The 23595-nt window shown below is 41.5% G+C and overlaps 1 protein-coding gene across 1 annotated transcript in view; it reads right to left on the bottom strand.

Annotated features, from left to right (window-relative positions):
• Positions 1 to 991: 991 nt before the first annotated feature.
• The window catches only part of LOC111950176 (NALCN channel auxiliary factor 2-like), a 56983-nt gene continuing 34379 nt past the window's right edge, over positions 992 to 23595 (bottom strand). Inside the window, exons 2-3 of the mRNA XM_023967578.2 lie at positions 4958 to 5129; positions 992 to 1964 (exon numbers count right to left, since the gene is read on the bottom strand). Coding sequence (XP_023823346.1) covers positions 1654 to 1964; positions 4958 to 5129 — 483 coding nt within the window. The 3' untranslated portion in view covers positions 992 to 1653. The remainder of the gene's footprint in view (positions 1965 to 4957; positions 5130 to 23595) is intronic.

The following is a 23595-nucleotide window of genomic DNA, read 5'->3' as shown; positions in this document are numbered from 1 at the left end:
GGAAAAGAGAGGTCAGAAGTATTCAATCCAAGAAATCAGAAACATATGAGAACCATTTATATAATCATGCTCTAGCTTGTCTTTACAAATAACAAAACCGCTTTTTTCCAACAGATTGCCTATGAATAAATCAAGGTGGATCTTTTTCTATATCTCTAATATTTAGAAGTATATTTATAAAGTTTTGGTTCTTTCCAAATACTGTAATCACTGTATTTCACCATGAATGTAATGAACACACAAGAAGACATTGAGGGCAAAGACACATGCCTCAGTTTTTTGATGACGCGATGCATTCACATCTTGAACATTTCTTAGACATTCAGCCATGATAACATTCTGCTCCAATTATCACTCTGGGTCTTTGTTATGTGTAATACGTMGTAAATTGTCTGTTTTATGAGTAAGAAATGATTGGTGTAGTTATAACACAGACAGTCTTCCATTGCACAATCATGTGCCTTCTGTAAGCGATTAGAGACCCAGTGGGGGTTTCAACTCGTTTCAATCAGCTTTGCATAAACACATGTTCCTCCACAGCATTAGTAGTGTACTTCTGACATCTATCAAAAACAACATGGTTTACCTTTGATTAGGATCTGTAATCCAATACTTGCATGAACTGATTCTACTTGGTGTATGATAATGAGGGTAGTGGTACTGAGAATAAGAATAATATTTACTCTGAGCCAAACAAAGTATTTGTTGTGCGTATTCTGTTAGCTTGGAAGATGTAATGGTCATCTGATTTGTGTTGGGTCATATACATTATATTGCTGACTTCTTCACTGTATTCACACACACACACACACACACACACACACACACACACACACACACACACACACACACACACACACACACACACACACACACACACACACACACACCTGTCTCTTATACACATCTAGATGTGTATAAGAGACAGCACACACACACACACACACACACACACACACACACACACACACACACACACACACACACACACACACACACACACACACACACACACACACACACACACACACACACACACACACACACACACACACACACACACACACACACACACACACACACAGATAAAAAAAATAGCATACGAGCCTGCAACTCATACTTTTCCCCACTGTGCAGTTCACAAACTCAACACCCAACCTCATACGTAAATCCCCCAAAACATCACTCAACTCATTAAATAGAGTAGTGATAAAACTTGAAAAAGGCCATTTGTACCCAAACCCTTCTCATAAACAGCATACAGTACCTCTTTCAGTTATAAAATCGACGCTTCCTCTGGGCCCTGGCATGATAGGAGACCCGCCTCTCTTTCCCTATGCCCTTTCATGTCCTCCTTACATGTGAGACATGTCTGGTTCTCAGTTTCGAAACCTCATCCACCTCCATACCTCTCTGTGTCGAGGTAGGGGAGGGCCCGTGCTTCGCCACTCCTCCAGTGTGGTGGAGGGTGAGGAGGTATACCGACCTGTAGCCTGCCCTGGAGCGGTGTATAACCTCCTCATTCCTGATGTCCTGTGGAGGGGACTGGATGGAGAGAGAGGGTTATAAACGCCTCACTCCTCAGGTACTGTGAAGGAAGGGGTCTCTGTAGACTGGAGGCAGGGAACAGTAGAAAATCTTGTTCATAATCAGTCACTCCTCTCGGGCAGAGCTCTCCTCCAATGGCAGGGGTACCATGGCCTCCAGGCCCACAGCGCCACTGCTCTGGACAGTGGAGAAGGAGACGACAGTGTGCAGCAGGATGAGGACCAGAACACACAGTCTTAGTCTGCTGCTGCACAGCCGCGATGCAGCTGACACGGGCGGGGAGCTGCGCCGCTGCCACGACGACGACCCTGGAAGCTGTGTCAGGGCGCACGCCGCCCCCACAGAGGGGTCGCAGCCACTCCATCTGACATCACAACACTCTGGGTCTGCATTGGTTAAATGGTTTTCTAGTAGCCCTGCATCACACACAGAGAAGAAACATATTTCAGATCCAGATTAGTTTTTCAGATGACAACAAACAACAAGATACCAGGCGATTCCACCCCAGGAAAGCCCGAAAATATTTTTGGTATCTCAGAATGTTCTGGCAATTCTCACATAGAAACTTCACTGGGAGGAATGATGTTTGACCTGCTTTTCACATTTGTATCACAATTTTTTGGAAAGTAACGATGAAAGTGGCCCTTATAGGCCCTTTCTAGACCTATACAGTGCCTTCTGAAAGTATTCATACTCCTTGACTTATTCCACATTTTGTTGTTTTACAGCCTGAATTAAAAACGGATTAAATATATATATATTTTTTTACCAATCTACAAACAATACAAAGTGAATATTTATTTTTGGAAATTGTTGCACATTTTTTGAAAATGAAATACAGAAATATGACATTTACATAAGTATTCACACCCCTGAGTCAATACTTTGTAGAAGCAGCGGTTACAGCAGTGAGGCTTTCTGGCTAAAAGCTTTCCACACCTGGATTGCGCAACATTTGTCCATTATTCTTTTCAAAATTCTTCAAGCTCTGTCAAATTGGTTGTTGATCATTGCTAGAAAACCCTTTTCATGTCTTGCCATAGATTTTCATGTAGATTTAAGTAAAAACTGTAACATGGCCACTCGGGAACATTCACTGCCTTCTTGGTAAGCAACTTGTGTTTTACGTTATTGTCCTGCTGAAAGGTAAATTCATATACCAGTGTCTGGTGGAAAGCAGACTGAACCAGGTTTTCCTCTGGGATTTTGCATGTGCTGAGCTCCATTCCATTTATTTTCTATCCTGAAAAACTCCCCAGTTCTTAATGATTACAAGCATGCCCATAATATGATGCAGCCACCACTATGCTGGAAAATATGAAGAGTGGTACTCAGTAATGTGTTGAATTGGATTTGCCCCAAACATAACACCTTGTATTGAGGACGAAAAGTTAATTTCTTTTCCAATTTTTTTTCAGTTTTACTTTAGTGCCTTATTGCAAACAGAATGCATGTTTCTTCTTTTCACTCTGTCAATTAGGTTAGTATTGTGGAGTAACTACAATGTTGTTGATCCATCCTCAGTTTTCTACTATCACAGCCATTAACACATTGGTCTTATGGTAAAATCCCTGAGCGGTTTCCTTCCTCTTTGTCAACTGAGTTAGGAAGGTCCTTCCCTATAAGCGTGCTGAAAGTCTGTTGTCAATTTGTTTACTGTAAATTAGCATTGTACTTGGTCAAACACTATTTTTTCCAAAACTTTACTAAGGGTTGGTAACAGGCTGATTGGTCTGCTATTTGAACCAATAAAGAGCGCTTTACTATTCTTAGGTAGCGGAATGAATTTGACTTCCCTCCAGAATGGAGGGCACACACTTTCTAGTAGGCTTAAATTGAAGATATGGCAAATAGGAGTGGCAATATCGTCCGCTATTATCCTCAGTCATTTTCCATCCAAGATGTCAGACTCCGGTGYCTTGTCATTGTTGATAGACAACAATAATTTTTTCACCTCTTCCATACTCAACTTTTCAGAATTACAATTCTTGTCTTTCTTAATTTGGTCAGATATACTTGGATGTGTAGTGTCAGTGTTTGTTGCTGGCATGTCATGCCTAAGTTTGCTAATCTTGCCAATTAAAAAATAATTAGAGTAGTTGGCAATATCAGTCAGTTTTGTAATGAATAAGCCATCTGATTCAATGAATGATGGAGCTGAGTTTGCCTTTTTTCCCCAAATTTCATTGAAGGTGCTCCAAAGCTTTTTACTATCATTCTTTATGTCATTTATCTTTGTTTGATACTGTAGTTTCTTATTCTTTTTATTCAGTTTAGTCACATGATTTCTCAATTTGCAGTACATGTAATAATCGGTTGTGCAGCCAGACTTATTAGGCATTCCTTTTGCCTCATCCCTCTCAACCATACAATTTTTKAATTCCTCATCAATCCACGGGGATTGAACAGTTTRTACAGTCATTTTCTTAATGGGTACATACTTATTAGTAACTGGAATGAGTCATTTCATAAATGTGTCAAGTGCAACGTCTGGTTGCACCACGGACCAACAGATATTCTTTACATGAACAACATAGGAATCACTACAAAACATATTGTATGACCTCTTATACACTATATTAGGCCCAGGCTTTGGAACTTTGGTTTTCCTAGATATGGCTATTATTTTGTGGTCACTGCATCTGGATACCGCTTTCAAGCATGAGTAAAGATGTGATCAGTACATGTTAATGATTTCATTCCTGTGCTGTTTGTAACTACCCTGGTAGGTTGACTGATAACCTGAACCAGGTTGCAGGTACTAGTGAAGATTTTTCTTGAGTAGTCCCAGAAAGTCCTCCGTAATTTGACTCCCCCCTCACGCGAGAGAAAGGCCTATAGTAGGGTGTGCTTGGGAAAGGTGGCGGAAGTGGATGATGAGTTCGAATCAAGCAAAGTTGGTGAGCAAAGTTGGTGTAGACGAATGTTCTGAATGGACAACAGTAGAATCGATAACTGGAACAAAAAGTACATTTTCTAAAATATGGATATGTGTATGAATTGCTTCTTGTTGGGATGCGTTTGTTGAATAAGGATGCATATGTGGGAGACCTGTTTGAGGTGTCGAAAATGGTTAGTATGCGCTGGGAAAAGTGGAGTCTGTCAGAGTGACCAGGAGTGGCCTTATTTTGATTCATTGCATTTCTGAAGAACAGAGGAAGATTGCAGTGAGCCTCAAAAGGATCCGGACAACAGATTTTCCGTTGCTGAGGTAATGGCAGCTACTGTCAACTACGGGCACAGATAGAACAAGGAYCTAGTTATAAAACAATCTGAGATATCCAAAATATTTTCAGGCCTTCCTGGTGTGGAATCGGCCCACAGTTTCTGTGAAAATACACGAGCTTGAGAGAAAAACGGTAACAACAAAAACTACTAAATGCCACTCAAGGCACCAATCATACTGTACCTGTACAGATGAAACTGGATAGTCCTCCGTAGACCAAGTCGTCATTGTCTGGTAACACAAAGGGGCACATGGTCTGGACCTCCAGACAATATTGCTTGCAGGGAATCCTGTGTTGACACTGGCTCTGGGTGGCGTTGAAGTATTCTGAGCATAACCAGGCTTTGTAGACTGACTGCAAGAGAAGAGCACAGCGCCTGGCAGCTTTCACACACAGCAGGTTTTTGTCATTGCAGTGTAATTGAGGCTAATTGATGGACATTAAAACCATTTCTACAGTATTAGGGCAGCAGCTACTACAAACATCTATTTTCTGCTGAGGTGGCAATGGGTAGCTATAGTGAATCCTCTATAAGGGGACAAATGATACAAATTGGGCTGACTACAGTGATAGAAAACTTTGCAAAAACAAAGCCAACCCAGTATACACTTTGTCAAGGCCATCTCCAGGCCATCAGACTGTTGAACAGCTATCACTACAGTAGTTGGCTACCTGCCCAGGACTCTGCCCTGCACCTTAATACTAATGCCCCATGTATATAGAGTCAWTGAATGCTGGTCACTTCATATTCTGTTTATATACTGTTGCTTAATCACCGTATGTGCGTATGTATATACTTTATTCTCGAGATAGCTCATCCTAATATACCTACAGTGGCTTGCGAAAGTATTCACCCCCCGTGGCATTTTTTCCTATTTTGTTGCCTTAAAACCTGGAATTAACATGTATTTTGGGGGGGTTTGTATCATTTGATTTACACAACATGCCTTCCACTCATGTGAAACAAKCAAGAAATAAGACAAAAAAACTGAAAACTTGAGCATGCATAACTATTCACCCCCCCAAAGTCAATAGTTTGTAGAGCCACCTTTTGCAGCAATTACAGCTGCAAGTCTCTTGGGGTATGTCTCTATAAGCTTGACACATCTAYACACTGGGATTTTTGCCCAWTCTTCAAGGCAAACTGCTCCAGCTCCTTCAAGTTGGATGGGTTCCGCTGGTGTACAGCAATCTTTAAGTCATAACACAGATTCTCAATTGGATTGAGGTCTGGGCTTTGACTAGGCCATTCCAAGACATTTAAATGTTTCCCCTTAAACCACTCAAGTGTTGCGCTCTTAGCAGTATGCTTAGGGCCATTGTCCTGCTGGAAGGTGAACCTCCGTCCCAGTCTCAAATCTCTGGAAGACTGAAACAGGTTTCCCTCAAGAATTTCCCTGTATTTAGCACCATCCATCGTTCCTTCAATTCTGACCAGTTTCCCAGTCCCTGCCGATGAAAATCCCACAGCATGATGCTGCATCACCATGCATCACTGTCGGGATGTTGTTCTCGGGGTGATGAGAGGTGTTGGTTTGCGCCAGACATAGTGTTTTCCTTGATGGTCAAAAGCTATATTTAAGTCTAATCGAACCAGAGTGCCTTCTTCCATTGTTTGGGGAGTCTCCCACATGCCTTTTGCGAACACCAAACGTGTTTGCTTATTTTGTTTTTTAAGCAATGGCTTTTGTCTGGCCACTATTCTGTGGCCAGCTCCGTGGAGTGTATAGCTTAAAGTGGTCCTATGGACGATACTCCAATCTCCGCTGTGGAGCTTTGCAGCTCCTTCAGGGTTATCTTTGGTCTCTTTGTTGCCTCTCTGATTAATGCCCTCCTTGCCTGGTCTGTGAGTTTTGGTGGCCGGCGCTCTCTTGCCAGGTTGTGTTGTGGTGACATATTCTTTCCATTTTTTAATAATGGATTTAATGGTGCTCCATGGGATGTTCAAAGTTTCTGATATTTTTTATAACCCAACCCAGATCTGTAATTCTCCACAACTTTGTCCCTGACCTGTTTGGAGCGCTCTTTGGTCTTCATGGTGCCGCTTGCTTGGGGGTGCCCCTTGCTTAGTGGTGTGCAGACTCTGGGGCTTTCAGAACAGGTGTATATATACTGAGATCATGTGACAGATCATGTGACACTTAGATTGCACACAGGTGGACTTTATTTAACTAATTATGTGACTTCTGAAGGTAATTGGTTGCACTAGATCTTATTTAGGGGCTTCATGCAAAGGGGTGAATACATACAGTGGGAGAACAAGTATTTGATACACTGCCGATTTTGCAGGTTTTCCTACTTACAAAGCATGTAGAGGTCTGTAATTTTTATCATAGGTACACTTCAACTGTGAGAGACGGAATCTAAAACAAAATCCAGAAAATCACATTGTATGATTTTTAAATAATTAATTTGCATTTTATTGCATGACATAGTATTTGATCACCTACCAACCAGTAAGAATTCCGGCTCTCACAGACCTGTTAGTTTTTCTTTAAGAAGCCCTCCTGTTCTCCACTCATTACCTGTATTAACTGCACCTGTTTGAACTCGTTACTGTATAAAAGACACCTGTCCACACACTCAATCAAACAGTTCCAACCTCTCCACAATGGCAAGACCAGAGAGCTGTGTAAGGAACACCAGGGATAAATTGTAGACCTGCACAAGGCTGGGATGGGCTACAGGACAATAGGCAAGCAGCTTGGTGAGAAGGAAACACTGTTGGCGCAATTATTAGAAAATGGAAGAAGTTCAAGATGACGGTCAATCACCCTCGGTCTGGGGCTCCATGCAAGATTTCACCTCGTGGGGCATCAATGATCATGAGGAAGGTGAGGGATCAGCCCAGAACTACACGGCAGGACCTGGTCAATGACCTGAAGAGAGTTGGGACCACAGTCTCAAAGAAAACCATTAGTAACACACTACGCCGTCATGGATTAAAATCCTGCAGCGCACGCAAGGTCCCCCTGCTTAAGCCAGTGCATGTCCAGGCCTGTCTGAAGTTTGCCAATGACCATCTGGATGATCCAGAGAGGAATGGGAGAAGGTCATGTGGTCTGATGAGACAAAAATAGGCTTTTTGGTCTACACTCCACTCGCCGTGTTTGGAGGAAGAAGAAGGATGAGTACAACCCCAAGAACACCATCCCAACCGTGAAGCATGGAGGTGGAAACATCATTCTTTGGGGATGCTTTTCTGCAAAGGGGACAGGACGACTGCACCGTATTGAGGGGAGGATGGATGGGGCCATGTATCGCGAGATTTGGCCAACAACCTCCTTCCCTCAGTAAGAGCATTGAAGATGGGTCGTGGCTGGTCTTCCAGCATGACAACGCACGAAGCACACAGCCATGGCAACTAAGGAGTGGCTCCGTAAGAAGCATCTCAAGGTCCTGGAGTGGCCTAGCCAGTCTCCAGACCTGAACCCAATAGAAAATCTTTGGGGGAGCTGAAAGTCCGTATTGCCCAGCGACAGCCCCGCCCGAAACCTGAAGGATCTGGAGAAGATCTGTAGGGAGGAGTGGGCCAAAATCCTGCTGCAGTGTGTGCAAACCTAGTCAAGAACTACAGGAAACGTATGATCTCTGTAATTGCAAACAAAGGTTTCTGTACCAAATATTAAGTTCTGCTTTTCTGATGTATCAAATACTTATGTCATGCAATAAAATGCAAATTAATTACTTAAAAATCATACAATGGTGATTTCTGGATTTTTGTTTTAGATTCCGTCTCTCATAGTTGAAGTGTACCTATGATAAAAATTACAGACCTCTACATGCTTTGTAAGTAGGAAAACCTGCAAAATCGGCAGTGTATCAAATACTTGTTCTCCCCACTGTATGCATGCACCACTTTCCATACAAAAAACATGTTCTTTTTTTTCATTTCACTTCACCAATTTGGACTATTTTGTGTATGTCCATTACATGAAATCCAAATAAAATCCATTTAAATGACAGGTTGTAATGCAACTAAATTGGAAAAACACCAAGGGGGATGAATATGTTTGCAAGGCACTGTACTACTGTACATACCATTTTCTTTCCAAATGAGATACTGTCTATACACACCACATATTTATATTCTGGGTTCTTTCTGACACATGCTGACTAATACAATCTACTCTGGATAGTTACTTGGACTTGTTCAGTCATTTCTTGATTTCTTGTTTTGATTATTGAGTATTTGTGAGACATTCTACTGCACTGTTGGAGCTTGTAACACAAGACATTCTACTGTACTGTTGGAGCTTGTAACACAAGACATTCTACTGTACTGTTGGAGCTTGTAAACAGACATTCTACTGTACTGTTGGAGCTTGTAACACAAGACATTCTCTACTGCACTGTTGGAGCTTGTAACACAAGACATTCTACTGTCTGTTGGAGCTTGTAAGACAAGACATTCTACTGCACTGTTGGAGCTTGTAACACAGACATTCTACTGCACTATTGGAGCTTGTACACAAGACATTCTACTGCACTGTTGAGCTTGTAACACAAGACATTCTACTGTACTGTTGGAGCTTGTAACACAGACATTCTACTGCACTGTTGGAGCTTGTAACACAAGACAATCTACTGCACTGTTGGAGCTAGTAACACAAGACATTCTACTGCACTGTTGGAGCTAGTAACACAAGACATTCTACTGCACTGTTGGAGCTTGTAAACAAGACATTCTACTGCACTGTTGGAGCTAGTAACACAAGACATCTACTGCACTGTTGGAGCTAGTAACACAAGACATTCTACTGCACTGTTGAGCTAGTAACACAAGACACTCTACTGCACTGTTGGAGTAGTAACACAAGACATCTACTGCACTGTTGGAGCTTGTAACACAAGACATTCTACTGCACTGTTGGAGCTAGTAACACAAGACATTCTACTGTACTGTTGGAGCTTCTAACACAAACATTCTACTGCACTGTTGGAGCTAGTAACACAAGAACTTCTACTGTATGCTGTGGAGCTTGTAACACAAGACATTCTACTGCACTGTTGGAGCTAGTAACACAAGACATTCTACTGTACTGTTGGAGCTTGTAACACAAGCATTCTACTGCACTGTTGGAGCTTGTAACACAAGACATTCTACTGCACTATTGGAGCTTGTAACACAGACATTCTACTGCACTGTTGGAGCTGTAACACAAGACATTCTACTGTCACTGTTGGAGCTAGTACACAATACATTTCTCTGCACTGTTGGAGCTAGTAACACAAGACATTCTACTGCACTGTTGGAGCTTGTAACACAAGACATTCTACTGTACTGTTGGAGCTAGTAACACAAGACATTCTACTGCACTGTTGAGCTAGTAAACAAGACACTCTACGCACTGTTGGAGCTAGTAACACAAGACATTCTTATCTGCACTGTGGAGCTAGTAACACAAGACATTCTACTGCACTGTTGGAGCTTGTAACACAAGACATTCTACTGTACTGTTGAGCTAGTAACACACAAGACATTCTACTCGCACTGTTGGAGCTAGTAACACAAGACACTCTACTGCCTGTTGGAGCTAGTAACACAAGACATTCTACTGCACTGTTGGAGCTTGTAACACAAGACATTCTACTGCCTATGTTGGAGCTAGTAACACAAGACATTCTTACTGCAGCTGTTGGAGCTAGTAACACAAGCATTTCACTGCAGCTGCTATAACACCTGCAAATTTGTACGCAACCAATAAACTTCAGGGCTGTAGCCATGGAACCCTATAGTGAAATTTACTGAGTCAGCCACTGTGGTAATGCACACTGTAAATCACTGTAAGACAAGCACTGTATGGGGCCAGTGAACTACAGTGAGTACAGTACAATGTAGCTAAAGGAAAGCCAGGGTGCATCTTCATCCTACTCAGGAAGCTCTCCACCAGGCACTGTGTTTGATTAAGTAAGAGAGATAAATATAGATATTAATATGAGCAAGGCAGCAGCAGCAGCCCTCCACAGACAGAGGCACAGGAAACAGGGCAGCAGTGATGTAGACAGAGGACCACAGCAGTTTCTTCACCTCACTCTGCTGTGGAGCCAAGGGCTACCGCTGTCATGGCAGCAGGATGATCCAGAGCCTTTCACAGCCATTCTATTTATCATGTGGTCAGCCTCCCATCACTACACACAATACTACAACCTGTCTTTGCTTTATTCACAAGGATAAGGGTAGGTACTGGTCGGTCCCTGGATGGGAGACTAGATGCTGCTGGAAGTGGTGTTGGATGGCTAGTAGGAGGCACTCTTTCCTCTGCTCTAAAAAAATATCCCAACGGAGTATTGGAGACATTGCRCTGTGTAGCGTGCCGTCTTTTGGATGGGACGTTAAAACGGGTGTCCTGACTCTGTTGTCACTAAAGATCCCATGGCACTTATCGTATGAGTAAGCGTGTTAATCCCAATGTCCTGGGTAAATTTCTGTCCCTCGTACCATCATGGTCACCTAACTATCAACAGTTTCCAATTGGCTCATTCATCCCCCTCCTCTCTCCTGTAACTATTCCCCAGGTCGTTGCTGTAAATGGGAATGTGTTCTCAGTCAACTTACATGGTAAAATAAAATAATACAATTCTGAAGATGAGTCAGCCCCACCAAGAGTAAACATTGTAAAGGATTAGGATGTCTGCTGCGACACAAATCTAAGTACAGATACTCAATTATTTTCTTGCACAATTACAACACAATACATTAAACACTACAGTATATTACAACTTTGCCCAATGTTCTGTGTCTCCCTCTGCATGCTTTCTCGGTTCATCTTTCAATTACAAACCCCACTCACTCCTGAGAGAGACAGAGACGAGAGAAGAATTCCCTGACTACATTTCCATACACATTAACCTGCAGTATGTTGCTGACAGATGGTTCGCTGGAATTGTGTTTCCAGAATGACAAAGACCATCAAGGAACTCATCAACATCCACATGAACAAGGGGGCTCAGAGAACTGAACCCATCTGATTAAATAAGTTAACACCACAGAAGGTGACTCTGTAACATAAGACGTTATCAAACATCATGTTTTACAAGACACTTGAGCAGAGTAAGAAAAAAAGGAGCTAGAGGCTGTTTTGTATGTACAACCTATAGCAACACAATACTAATTCTGCAATACAAAATTAAATACTTGCGAGAGATGAGGCGATTAGACCAGTGAATAGAATAATAATGGTGTAGCCTACTGCACAAGATATCTAATCCATTCTTACACAATTTTTGCTTGCAACGCCAGAATGGTAGGTTTGATCCTTGGGACCACCTGTAAGTAAAATGTATGCACACATGACTGTAAATTGCTTTGGAAAAAGTGAAGAAAAAGTGAAGAAAAATCTATGTGAAGAAAAATTCCAATGTTTGTAAAAAATMTATGAAAAATAAAACATTAATCTATCTTATTTAACTAAGTATTCAAACCCCTGAGTCATTACATGTTAGAATCACATTTGGCAGTGATTACAGCTGTGAGTCTTTCTGGCTAGGTCTAAGAACTTTGCACACCTGCAATGTACAATATTTTCACATAATAAATAATTCTACAAGCTCTGTCAAGTTTTTTATTGATAATTGCTAAACAGACATTTTCAGGTCTTGCCGTTGATTTTCAATCTGATTTAAGTCAAAACTGTAACTAGGCCACTAAGGAACATTCAATGTCATTTTGGTAAGCAATTCCAGTGTATACTTGACCTTGTGTTTTAGGTTATTGTCCTGGTGAAAGGTGTATTTGTTTAGAAGACTGAACCAGGTTTTTGTCTTGCAGTATTTGTCTCGCAGGCAGTGTCTGTTGGAAAGCAGACTGAACCAGGTTTTCCTRTAGGATTTTGCCTGTGCTTAGCTCTATTCTGTTTATTTTTATTGTAAAAACTCTCCAGCCCTTGCAGATGACAAGCATACCCATAACATAATGCAGCCACCACCATGCTTGAAAATATGAAGAGTGGTACTCTGTGATGTGTTGAATTTGTCCGAAACATAACGCTTTGTATTCAGGACATAAAAGTGAATTTCTTTGCCAAATTACTAGCAGTTTTACTTTAGRGCCTTAATATGCAAACAGGATGCATATTTCTTAAATGACCACATTTTCAAAGTTTTTGAATATTTTTGATTCTGTACAGAATTCCTTCTTTTCACTTTGTCAGTTAGGTTAATATTTAAGAGTAACTACAAGGTTGTTGATCCATCCTCAATTTTCTCCTATCACAGCCATTAAATTGCCCTCGTGGTGAAATCCCTGAGCGGTTTCCGTCCTCTCTGGCAACTGAGTTAGTAAGGACGCCTGTATCTTTGTAGTGACTGGGTGTATTGATACACCATCCAAAGTGTAATTAATAACCTCACCATGCTCAAAGSGATATTCAATGTCTGCTTTTTAAAAATGTACCTGAGGCGTTGGAAAACCTCCCTGGTCTTTATGGTTGAATTTGTGTTTGAAATCCACTGTTCGACTGACAGATAATTGTATGTGTGGGGTACAGAGATGAGGTAGTCATTAAAAAACCAGGAGAGGTCTTCTTTAGATTAATTGTTTTTCTGAAGAACAGAGCAAGATTGCAGTGAGCCTCAAAAGAATCTGGACAACAGAAGTTTTGTCTTTTGAACTTCGGAGGAGAGCAGCCTGTRACGTTCCTGACCTTATTTTCCCTTATTTTGTATTTATTTAGTATGGTCAGGGCGTAAGTTGGGGTGGGTTGTCTATGTGTGTTTTCTATGTTGGGATTTTGGGTTCGGCCTGGTATGATTCTCAATCAGAGGCAGCTGTCAATCGTTGTCCCTGATTGAGAATCATACTTAGGCAGCCTGGGTTTCACGTGTGTTTTGTGGGTGTTTGTCTACCGTGTTAGTGTTTTCACCACACGGTACTGTTTCGGTTTTCTGCACTTCGTTTATTGTTTTGTATTTCAGTGTTCAGTTTCGGTTTTAATAAATCATCATGAGCACGAACCACTCTGCATATTGGTCCGATCCTTCTCGCCTCTCCTCGTCTGAGGAGGACYAAATAGACAATCGTTACACAGCCGTCAAAGGAGTCATCTCGGGGTGACATCGGATGTTCAGGTTGAATCCCTGAAGAGAATTCCTGGTGTTATTGGTGCCCGGCGTCTGACCCGCTGGGTGAATGGAGAAAAAGAAGAGAGCCTGTCGGTCCTGTTTGTTTTTTGATAAAGAGCAAATGCCTATGCATGTGAAGCTTGGTTATGTAAGATTTTGAGCTTTTGTCCCCAAACCATTGCAGTGTAAAAATTTTAAAGGATTTGGCCATGTTCCCAGTGTGTGTAGACGGACAGAGTATACAGTACAACGATGTGTAGAAGGACGACAGTGAGTGTTGCAATTGTGATGGGGATCATGATCACGAGTTCCTGGAGTTCRCTGTAAGGGTGAAGAAGATTGAGGTGGTAAAAGTTAGAGCGGTCAATCAAATCTCCTATGCGGCAGCTATTAAAATAATTGAGAAAACAAGTGATGCTAGTGAAGATATGGTAGTCAATGCACCACAGCCTGTAGTAAATGTTTGCTGCCAGTCAAAAGATTCCTTGGTGGATTTTGTGGCTATCATTGCCACAGTTATAAACCGTACGGCACAAGTCTCAACGAAGTCTAAGAAACTGGAGATTTGTGTGACTGCGGGAGAAAAGTTTTTGGGACTTATTAAGGATTTTACATCTAAAGACCTGCAAGGGGTACTGGTGCTGGAAGACCCGCCCTTCCAGGTTTCCCTTGAGCCTGTGTAGGGATCAGATTAGTTAGATTTTTAACAGAAAAGTTGTTGAATTTTTTCATTTGTAGTTTGGTAGTTTTATGGTAGTTTGTTACCGTTTTTGGCAATTTTGTTTCCATCCCGCACAGTAGGTGGCGGGATGCACATTCAATTGTGCGATCGCCAATATACCATAGAAGAAGAACAAGGTGTTAACCCATGTTCACAGTTAGCCACTGTTATGTAAATACAAGCTYAAAAGTATCAGTGGCCTGGGCTTGGCCCTCGATACGAGACGCGCCCGCGCACGTGTGCTTGTACACCATCGGATGCATGAGACACTCACACTCCTTTTCCCCAAGGGTTCTGTAATTTTGTCCTGTCCCCAAGTCAAAGATGATGGAAAAATGAAGATGTCCCACTCAGGCCGTTTACCATTGAACAAAAATTGTCACAGTACGCTATGAAAGTCCCGCCTACTTCCTGGTTCAAGTCCCGTTCTGCTTTCAGGCTTCAAATTCATGAAAATGTGGTCATTTAAGAAATATGTAAAATGTTATTTGTTGATTTATTTAGTTTCGATTGTGTTATTGTCTTTTTCGTAATCGAAAACCTACATAGAAGGCATTGGGTAAAGATAATTAATCCACAAATACCAATATAATTTTACATATATCTTAAATGACCCCATTTTCATAAATTTAATGATATAAGCTTGAAGCCCATTCAAAAACTGTAAAGGACTTGAACCAGGCGGGACATTCATAGGGTGTTCCGTTCTGCTCTCCTATAGACACCAATGTGATAGCAGCTACTGTAGGTCTGGTCTGCTTAGTTCATTGACTGTATATGAACCAGAAAAAATGAGGCAGTGGGATCCTCTTCCGTCTCTGCCCTAATTTTGGGCGTGACAATTATTTTATCAAATTTGTGAAAACATGGTCATWTTAGATATTTACAATTATATCAGTGTTTGTGGGTAAAAACTACAAGGCAACTTCCTGGTCAACGACAAGTCACTTTCATACCATATTTATTATTAGTTTGTTGAGATATATAACAGTTTGTTTGAGAAAGGCCTGTGAAAATTGTGCTATGCCTGGTTTAGACATTGTATAGCCTCTGTGTTGGGTAAAATAAGTTACCAGTTATTTGGTCAAGTGCACCCCTGCTCATTGTGGTTTAGACCGAGAGTGGCACCAGGAGTGTGCTTAGCAGGACACAAGTTATGTTCAGATAGAAATATGCTATGTAGAACAAACATGCCTCTCTGACATGTAGAATAAAGWATCACCTCGACTCTATTCATAGCATTTCTATCTGCAACGTTCCAAAACTTTTCGTACAGAACATGACCCATGTATTTCTACCTAGCTCTGCCAGGGCTGCGTTCAGTACAAAAAAATGATGTGCAACGTTCAATTAAACGGAAACGGTGCTGTTCTGAAAAGCCAGTTGAAAAACAGGGAGAGGTTGGGTTGTGCATATATGAAGATTTCAAATGCACCTCTGCCCTTTAAATACATTACTCATTGCTTTAAGCCACTCCCTGCCACATCCACCAAACAGAGCAAACATACCTCAAAGTCTGTTCAAGAACGATGAAGAATGTGTTTGGGAAATAAACAGTCACTCAACGTACAAACGTTTAATCGAACTGAACGCACCCACGTGTTCTGTAAGTGTTCTTTGAGAGAGTGTCCATGTGATAGGCTGCTGCTTATACAGTTCCCTTAGCCTGATTCTAGGACAGATCTAGTGTCCTACACCTAGGACCACAATGGAAATCAGTGTTTTTACGCTTTTATGTGTCATCCTCTGGGTTTCTTGTTACTTTGAAATACCTTTTTTAAGGTAACGTCAGTGATATGACGTAGATCATACATACCCAGCGGACGGATGGTGGTCCGGATCAGGATCAGTATCAATAATGGGGTCAATACGGACAGRGGGTCCGAGAAAAAATAAATACACTTTTTGCACACACGTAAGACATGGCAAAATGTGTAGAATTGCAGGAAATTTGCTTAAATTGCAAAATGTTCTCMCCGCTCCATAGCAAAATGTGTAGAATTGTAGGAAATGAGGTTAAAATAAGGCACAACATTTTCTTTCRGRCAACAAGAGGGGTGTGAACAGGTTGCGAGCAATGTTCCCTCTAAGCTGCACGCATGTGCAGGTGTGCAGCTCCCCTCGGACTGGCACGCAGAAGAAATATCAGCCCGTGCAGAGAAGCATGAGATTGAACTTCAACTTTCTAGAGTTTTCCCCTTAGTTAACACTATCAACGTTTCCTTTTACTGTGGGAATTGTGCTTGAATCAATGCAATATTAAACTCTTTCGGTGTAACATATCGAAACAAAACAAACTATGCAAGACTTAGTATGCAAAACTAACTGTGCAAGCGATTTTGCAAATAGCTATTGCCATATATGGATTTGTGCCATTCACTTTGAACTGGACTATTTTATAGCATGAGCGGTCGTGAGTAGATGCGCTTGTTTTGATATCAAAGCGAGAGCTGCATGTAGTCACCTGTGCATACATTTGTTAATATTCTTTGCTCGTTAGTGAGTTATTAGCCCAGTTATTGCTAACGTCTAGTCAACAATGGGGTAGTGATTGCTTCCTACAAGAGCACAAAATGTGTACATTTCTCAGGCCTACATTGAACACCACACATTTGCTGCTACTGACAGAACAGCTATTCCCATGTTAAAATGTTATGGGATGCATTTTCTCCATTGTTTTTCATGGTAGGCCACTCTGGTAGGCCTACATTATGATCAAATAGCCACAGCAGCCTACTTGGCCACTGTTAAAACTGTAACTTAAAGCGGGTACAGCCTCAGTGTTCACAGTAAACGCTCATAGTTGCACAGAATTTTCACAATATTCAAGTTTGCACTCAGCAGACCTGAAATTTTGTCAGTGCTGAAAAAAAGTAGAGGAAACATTGGTCGTGAGGTGGGGGTTTGTTACTACGCCATAAAGAATGATAGAGTTTGTCCGCCCTTGAGTGCGTCCACCATTTTATTGTAGTCAATCACAGGAGGTTGATGGCACCTTAATTGGGGAGAAAGGGATCGTAGCAATGACATTAGTTGAATGGTAACAAATACATCAATGGTAACAAATAAATCAAACACAAGTTTTCCAGATGTTTGATGCCATTCCATTTGCTCAGTTCCAGCCATTATTATGAGCTGTTCTCCCCTCAGCAGCCTCCTGTGTAGTCAACTGGGTGGGACTTCCAACTTCATTGGCTGATCCCTCATGGTGACCCTGTTTGAGTCATGTCCAACCGGGTCATCAGGAGGGATTAGCTAATTGTGAAGAAGAAAATCGACTACTGCCCATGCTGTCAAAAACGCTATAATGGCACAGATACAAAGATGAGTCCTCTATCTAACTCMAATTACTACGCTGATAAATGACAGTATCCCTCCGGACATTTGTCACCTAGGAAATGTGTGTGGCCGGACCTTCTCAAATAGTAGTTCAGCACCCCTGACGTGAATGCAAAAGTAAACAGCATAGAGGGTCAATTTCAGCAACAACTAAGAGTGTTGGAGCTCGTGGCTAAACTCTCCACTGTTCTGGTTCCGTGGCTACCACATGGCAAGAGCGTGAAGCGAACCCATGCACATGCGCAGATACTATATGTGACTGTGTGAGAGCGAAGTCTTGCATCTTACTCATCACAATATCTGTGGTGCTGCTCATGCAACGTCATTTCGCTGACTCTACCTTTAAACTGTACAAATTGTTTTACCCATAATAAAATTAATCAATCAGTATTGATTATTTTAGATTTGATTTTGATATCAGAACCTGTCAAATGTGGTTCATAGTTTGTTTTTATAAGTACTTTAGCTTATTTCTTAAGTTCTTTCTTTGTATTGTTTTTGTTTTTGTATTTGTGTGTATTGTTTTGTACTGTTAGGTATTACTGCACTGTTGGAGCTAGAAACCCAAGCATTTCACTCCACCTGCGATAACACCTGCTAAATATGTGTACGAGACCAAAACATTTTGATTTGATTTATTTTGCCAACATAATATTTATTCTAACCACCTCTACCATCAATTTAATTTGATTTGAAATGACATATTTTTCCTCTTATCCTTAGCCTCTTACCTGCCTGTCTCCCCGACCGCAAGACACGTTTATCTTTTCAACATGGATAAACGTCTGGAGCATTTTAGAACTTGGAGATGTTGGATGATGCATCTGGAAAACTTCAATCTAGCAAGGGTAAGTTGACTTCACAATGATGAACTGAGACATACAGTGAACTTTAAAGGACACCTATGTCCACCACTGAGATCACAGCCAACACTGTGTCTAGGCCAGTTTGATTGATGCCGCCATAGACCTATAGCGCTGACCTACCATACTGTAGGGCATTTTTCAGTGGGCTCCAAACAAATTGCATAGAGAACAAGAACACAACAGAATCACCTTTAAGTGCTGCACACAGTTGGATGGAGTTTACTATTCTAGCTAATAGGGGGCTCTTTACTCTTCTGTAGCAATATGGGTATAATGATGCAGAGAAGACAAAGGAAATGTCTGCTTTTTAACGACCATTCCATGGATTTTCTCATGACATCATGGGTCTGTCTTCCTTTTATGAGGCCTATTAAAAAGTCACCCCTGGGCATCCCTAGTCAGTCAACAACACACTGTTAAAACCGAGCCTATCTTCCACATAGCTATCCTCTCCACAGTTAGAGGCCACACGGCGTGACATGGGAAGTTCTATGAAATGTGTGTTTTGATTTGACTTTGGGCACACTGTAGTGTAGTTCGACATACTGCAGTAGTCTTTAAGTCAAAGCAAAAGTTGTCTGTAGTATTCTTTTCACCAGCAGATGTCCTCACTGCTACACTGAAACCCTGTTTCACGTTGCCATAAATCACATTCAGCGTGGCTGTTAGTTGTCATCCTCCTGACACCCAGCAAAAACAGTTATTTTTATTTGTTTCACATCACATTAGTGTTTGGGGTGAAAAAAAAAAACATTTTACAAAGAAAATAAAACGTGAACACATATTTTTATACATTGTTTATTTTATGTAGTGGACATAAGGAATTGGTTGATAATAAATATGAAARACTTAACATTACAATAAATGGGTTCAGTAGGTAAAAACCATAGTTGGCGCATCCTGATGTCCACTACAGAGGACATTTATAAAAAAGCTCTTATTTATTTAATGTGAAAAAAACATTACACTGATCTGACAACTCACCAAACTATTCTTGAGATATTTACTTACTATAAACAATTTGAATATCAAACTCACAAAAAATATAATTACACAATTACACGCACTAACCTTTGTTATACCATAAAATGCGCTAATTGTGTTTGGCAGCAATTCTGAAAAACCAGGAAGAGAAAGTTATCCAGGTCACAGCCTCACACGTGATATCATTGAAAAGCCCAGAATGTCCTCTCAAAGGCACAACAGGAATTAATTACCACAATGGCATGAATGGCCTCAAAGATACAGACCAAAAACCAATGTCCATAGGAGTGGACAAAAATTAATTGCTCGGTCTCAGGACAATAAAACATGATTTCCCGTTTACCATCCAATAATTAAAAATAATTCCTAGAAATGGGAAAAATCACAAATCCATTTTTTCCTACAATCTTAATAAATGACCTTAAATGAAACATTCTTCAACCTCCATCATTAGTGAGTTTTATGTGAGCAGCTTAGCTTTGAATGTGCTCTGTGAAAGACTCAAGGAGAGCAAAGTGTGCTAACCTGACAACCTGGCTTTGTGTGGGTCTCAGACTAAGGAGTGTTAGCCGCTTGCCTGGCTCTGAATGTGGGCCTGCTAACCTGGCTGGCTGTCCTTACACAGCCCAATGAGTTGGCTCCATGCCTAGCCCCGCAGACAGACACACAGCACAGTACAGCACAGGGCTACTCTAACACGCTGGAGACAGTCAACTGCATGAGATCACCGATGCTTCAAGTGCTCAATAGAAAGTCATAAGAGATACAGGGAAAATAAGCCTTTTACCAGTCATCCAGTACTTCTCATGCTGTCATAGTGTGCTTCCTGTACATGTACATAGTGTTTAATGTTAGCCCATGAAGAATGTGTCATGGTGGTTTTGTGTATACAGATAGCTTCTAGTATGTAAAGGTGGAGGTAGAATGTAATGAGTCATATTTGCTGCAGGTCCTATATTCGGCCAGGACTGAAAGTGATGCTGGAGGAAAGCATCCAGAGCAGATTCAATTAAAGCAAAGTACACCACATGACCAAAAGTATGTGGACACCAACTGTAATGCAGTGCCTTAGACCGCTGCGCCACTCTGGAAGCTCCCAAAAATTTTAACAAACAATTGGTCTGCCAACAAATGCGGCCCTCCATTGAATTTCAAAATCCTGAAGTGGCCCTCGAGCCATGGTTTCCATGGCTGCTTCCAGAGGCAGTTTGGAATTCGGTAGTGAGTGTTGTAACCGAAGACAGACAATTTTTATGTGCTACGCGCTTCAGCACTTGGCGGTACCGTTCTGTGAGCTTGTGTGGCCTATCACTTCGCGGCTGAGCCGTTGTTGCTCCTAGACCTTTCCACTTTACAATAACAGCACTTACAGCTGACCGGAGCAGCTCTAGTAGGGCAGACATTTTGCGAACTGACTTGTTGGAAAGATGGCATCCTATGATGGTGCCACATTGAAAGTCACTAAGCTATTCAGTAAGGCCATTTTAATGCCAATTTTTGTCTATGGAAATTGCATCTTTTTCAGAGCTGATCTGATTGGTAAAAAGACCAATGTTGAAAATAAGATCAGAATTGGGCTGCCTGTGTAAAGGCAGCCTAAAAGGAAAATTACAATTGGCTCAGAACAGGGCAGCACGGCTGGCCCTTAAATGTACACGGAGAGCTAAAAATAATAATATGCATGTAAATCTCTCATGGCTCAAAGTGGAGGAGAGATTGATTTTCATCACAATTTATTTGGTGAGAAGTGTTGACATGCTGAATGCACCGAGCTGTCTGTTTAAACTACTAGCACACAGCTCAGACACCCATACATACCACACAAGACACGCCACCAAAGGTCTCTTCGTAATCCCCAAGTCAAGAACAGACTATGGGAGGCGCACAGTACTACATAGAGCCATGGCTATATGAAACTCTATTCCATATCAGGTAACTGATGCAAGCAGTAGAATCAGATAAAAAAATCTGATAAAAATACACCTTATGGAACAGCAGGGACTGTGAAGAGACACACACACAGGCATTGACACATGGTAAGTCACACACTCTATACACACATACAAATGGATTTTGAATTGTAGATTTGTGATAGTAGAGTAGTGGCCTGAGGGCACACACAATGTGTTGTGAAAAGTGTTATGAAATGTAATGTCATGTAATATTTTAAATTGTCTATAACTGCCTTAATGTGTTTGGACCCCAGGAAGAGGCAGCAGCAGCTAATAGGGATCCTTAATACATTCAAATAAATACAGTCAGCAGGCGGTCAGACAGCCTTAACGTCTCTCAGAGCAGATGTGATTTTCACTCCTGCCACTACACAGTAAAACCTGTCATTATGCACAGCTCAGGAAAAGAGCAGAGAGTGAGTTAAGAGTATAAGCCTCAAAGGTTGCCAAAACAAGTTTAGAAATTCCTGGTATTGTGTGTGTGTTGTATTCAATGTACTGTACATACAGCTTATTATAGTATTGCCTATTCAATCTTCTACAATTGTATTTTTCCTATCCTTTTAGCGATGAGAAAAAAATGCATATCACTTGTCTGTGGTGCACCTAGCTTGCTGTTTAATCAATAGGTATAGCTTGTTGCAAAGGGGAGGTTGCTTATCAAATCAAATCAAAATCAAATCAAATCAAATTTTATTAGTCACATACACATGGTTAGCAGATGTTAATGCGAGTGTAGCGAAATGCTTGTGCTTCTAGTTCCGACAATGCAGTAATAACCAACAGTAATCTAACCTAACAATTCCACGCTACTACCTTACACACACACACAAGTGTGAAGGGATAAAGAATATGTACATAAAGATATATGGATGAGTGGTGGTACAGAACGGCATGGCAGACTGCAGTAGATGTATAGAGTACGGTATATACATATGAATGAGTACTGTAGGTATGTAAATAAAGTGGCATAGTTTAAAGTGGCTAGTGTGTACATGTATGCATAAAGATGGCAAGATGCAGTAGATGATATAGAGTACAGTATATACATATGAGATGGGTAATGTAGGGTATGTAAACATTGTATTAAGTGGCATTGCTTAAAGATGGCTAGTGGTACATTTTACATAATTTCCATCAATTCCCATTTTTAAAGTGCTGGAGTTGAGTCAGTAGTTGGCACGCGCCGCTAATGTTAGTGGTGCTGTTAACAGTCTGATGGCCTTGAGATAGAAGCTGTTTTTCAGTCTCTCGGTCCCTGCTTTGATGCACCTGTACTGACCTCGCCTTCTGGATAGCGGGGTGAACAGCAGGCTTGGTGTTGTTCCTTGATGATCTTTATGCCTTCCTTGACACGGGTGGTGTAGTGTCCTGGAGGCAGGTAGTTTGCCCCTGGTGATGCGTTCTGCAGACCTCACTACCTCTGGGAGCCTTACGGTTGTGGGCGGAGCAGTTGCCGTACCAGCGTGATACAGCCCGACAGATGCTCTCGATTGTGCATCTGTAGAAGTTTGTGAGTGCTTTTGGTGACAAGCGAATTTCTTCAGCCTCTGAGGTTCAGACTTATCTGTGGTTCCTGTGGAAAAACTTCCGCGCCGATAGAGATGGCAGCCTCGCTTCGCGTTCCTTGGAAAATATGCAGTATTTTTTTTTACGTGTTAATTCTTACATCGTACCCCGGGTAATCTTAGGTTCATTACATACTCGGAGAACTACTGAATATACGATTAACGTCAACTCACCATCGTTCCTACCAGGAATATGACTTTCCCGAAACGGACCAGGGGTTGCCTTCCACACAATTACAATGGATCCGATCCCAGCCGGCGACCCTGGGCGACGCGAAAAAGGGAAAACGTGTGCGTCTCGTGGTCAGGCTTCGGAGACGGGCACAT

Source organism: Salvelinus sp. IW2-2015, linkage group LG23 (assembly GCF_002910315.2).
Source record: "Salvelinus sp. IW2-2015 linkage group LG23, ASM291031v2, whole genome shotgun sequence".
NCBI classification, from domain to species: Eukaryota; Metazoa; Chordata; class Actinopteri; order Salmoniformes; family Salmonidae; genus Salvelinus; species Salvelinus sp. IW2-2015.
The sequence above is the reverse complement of the archived record's forward strand: the minus strand, read 5'-3'. Positions and strand labels throughout refer to the sequence as shown.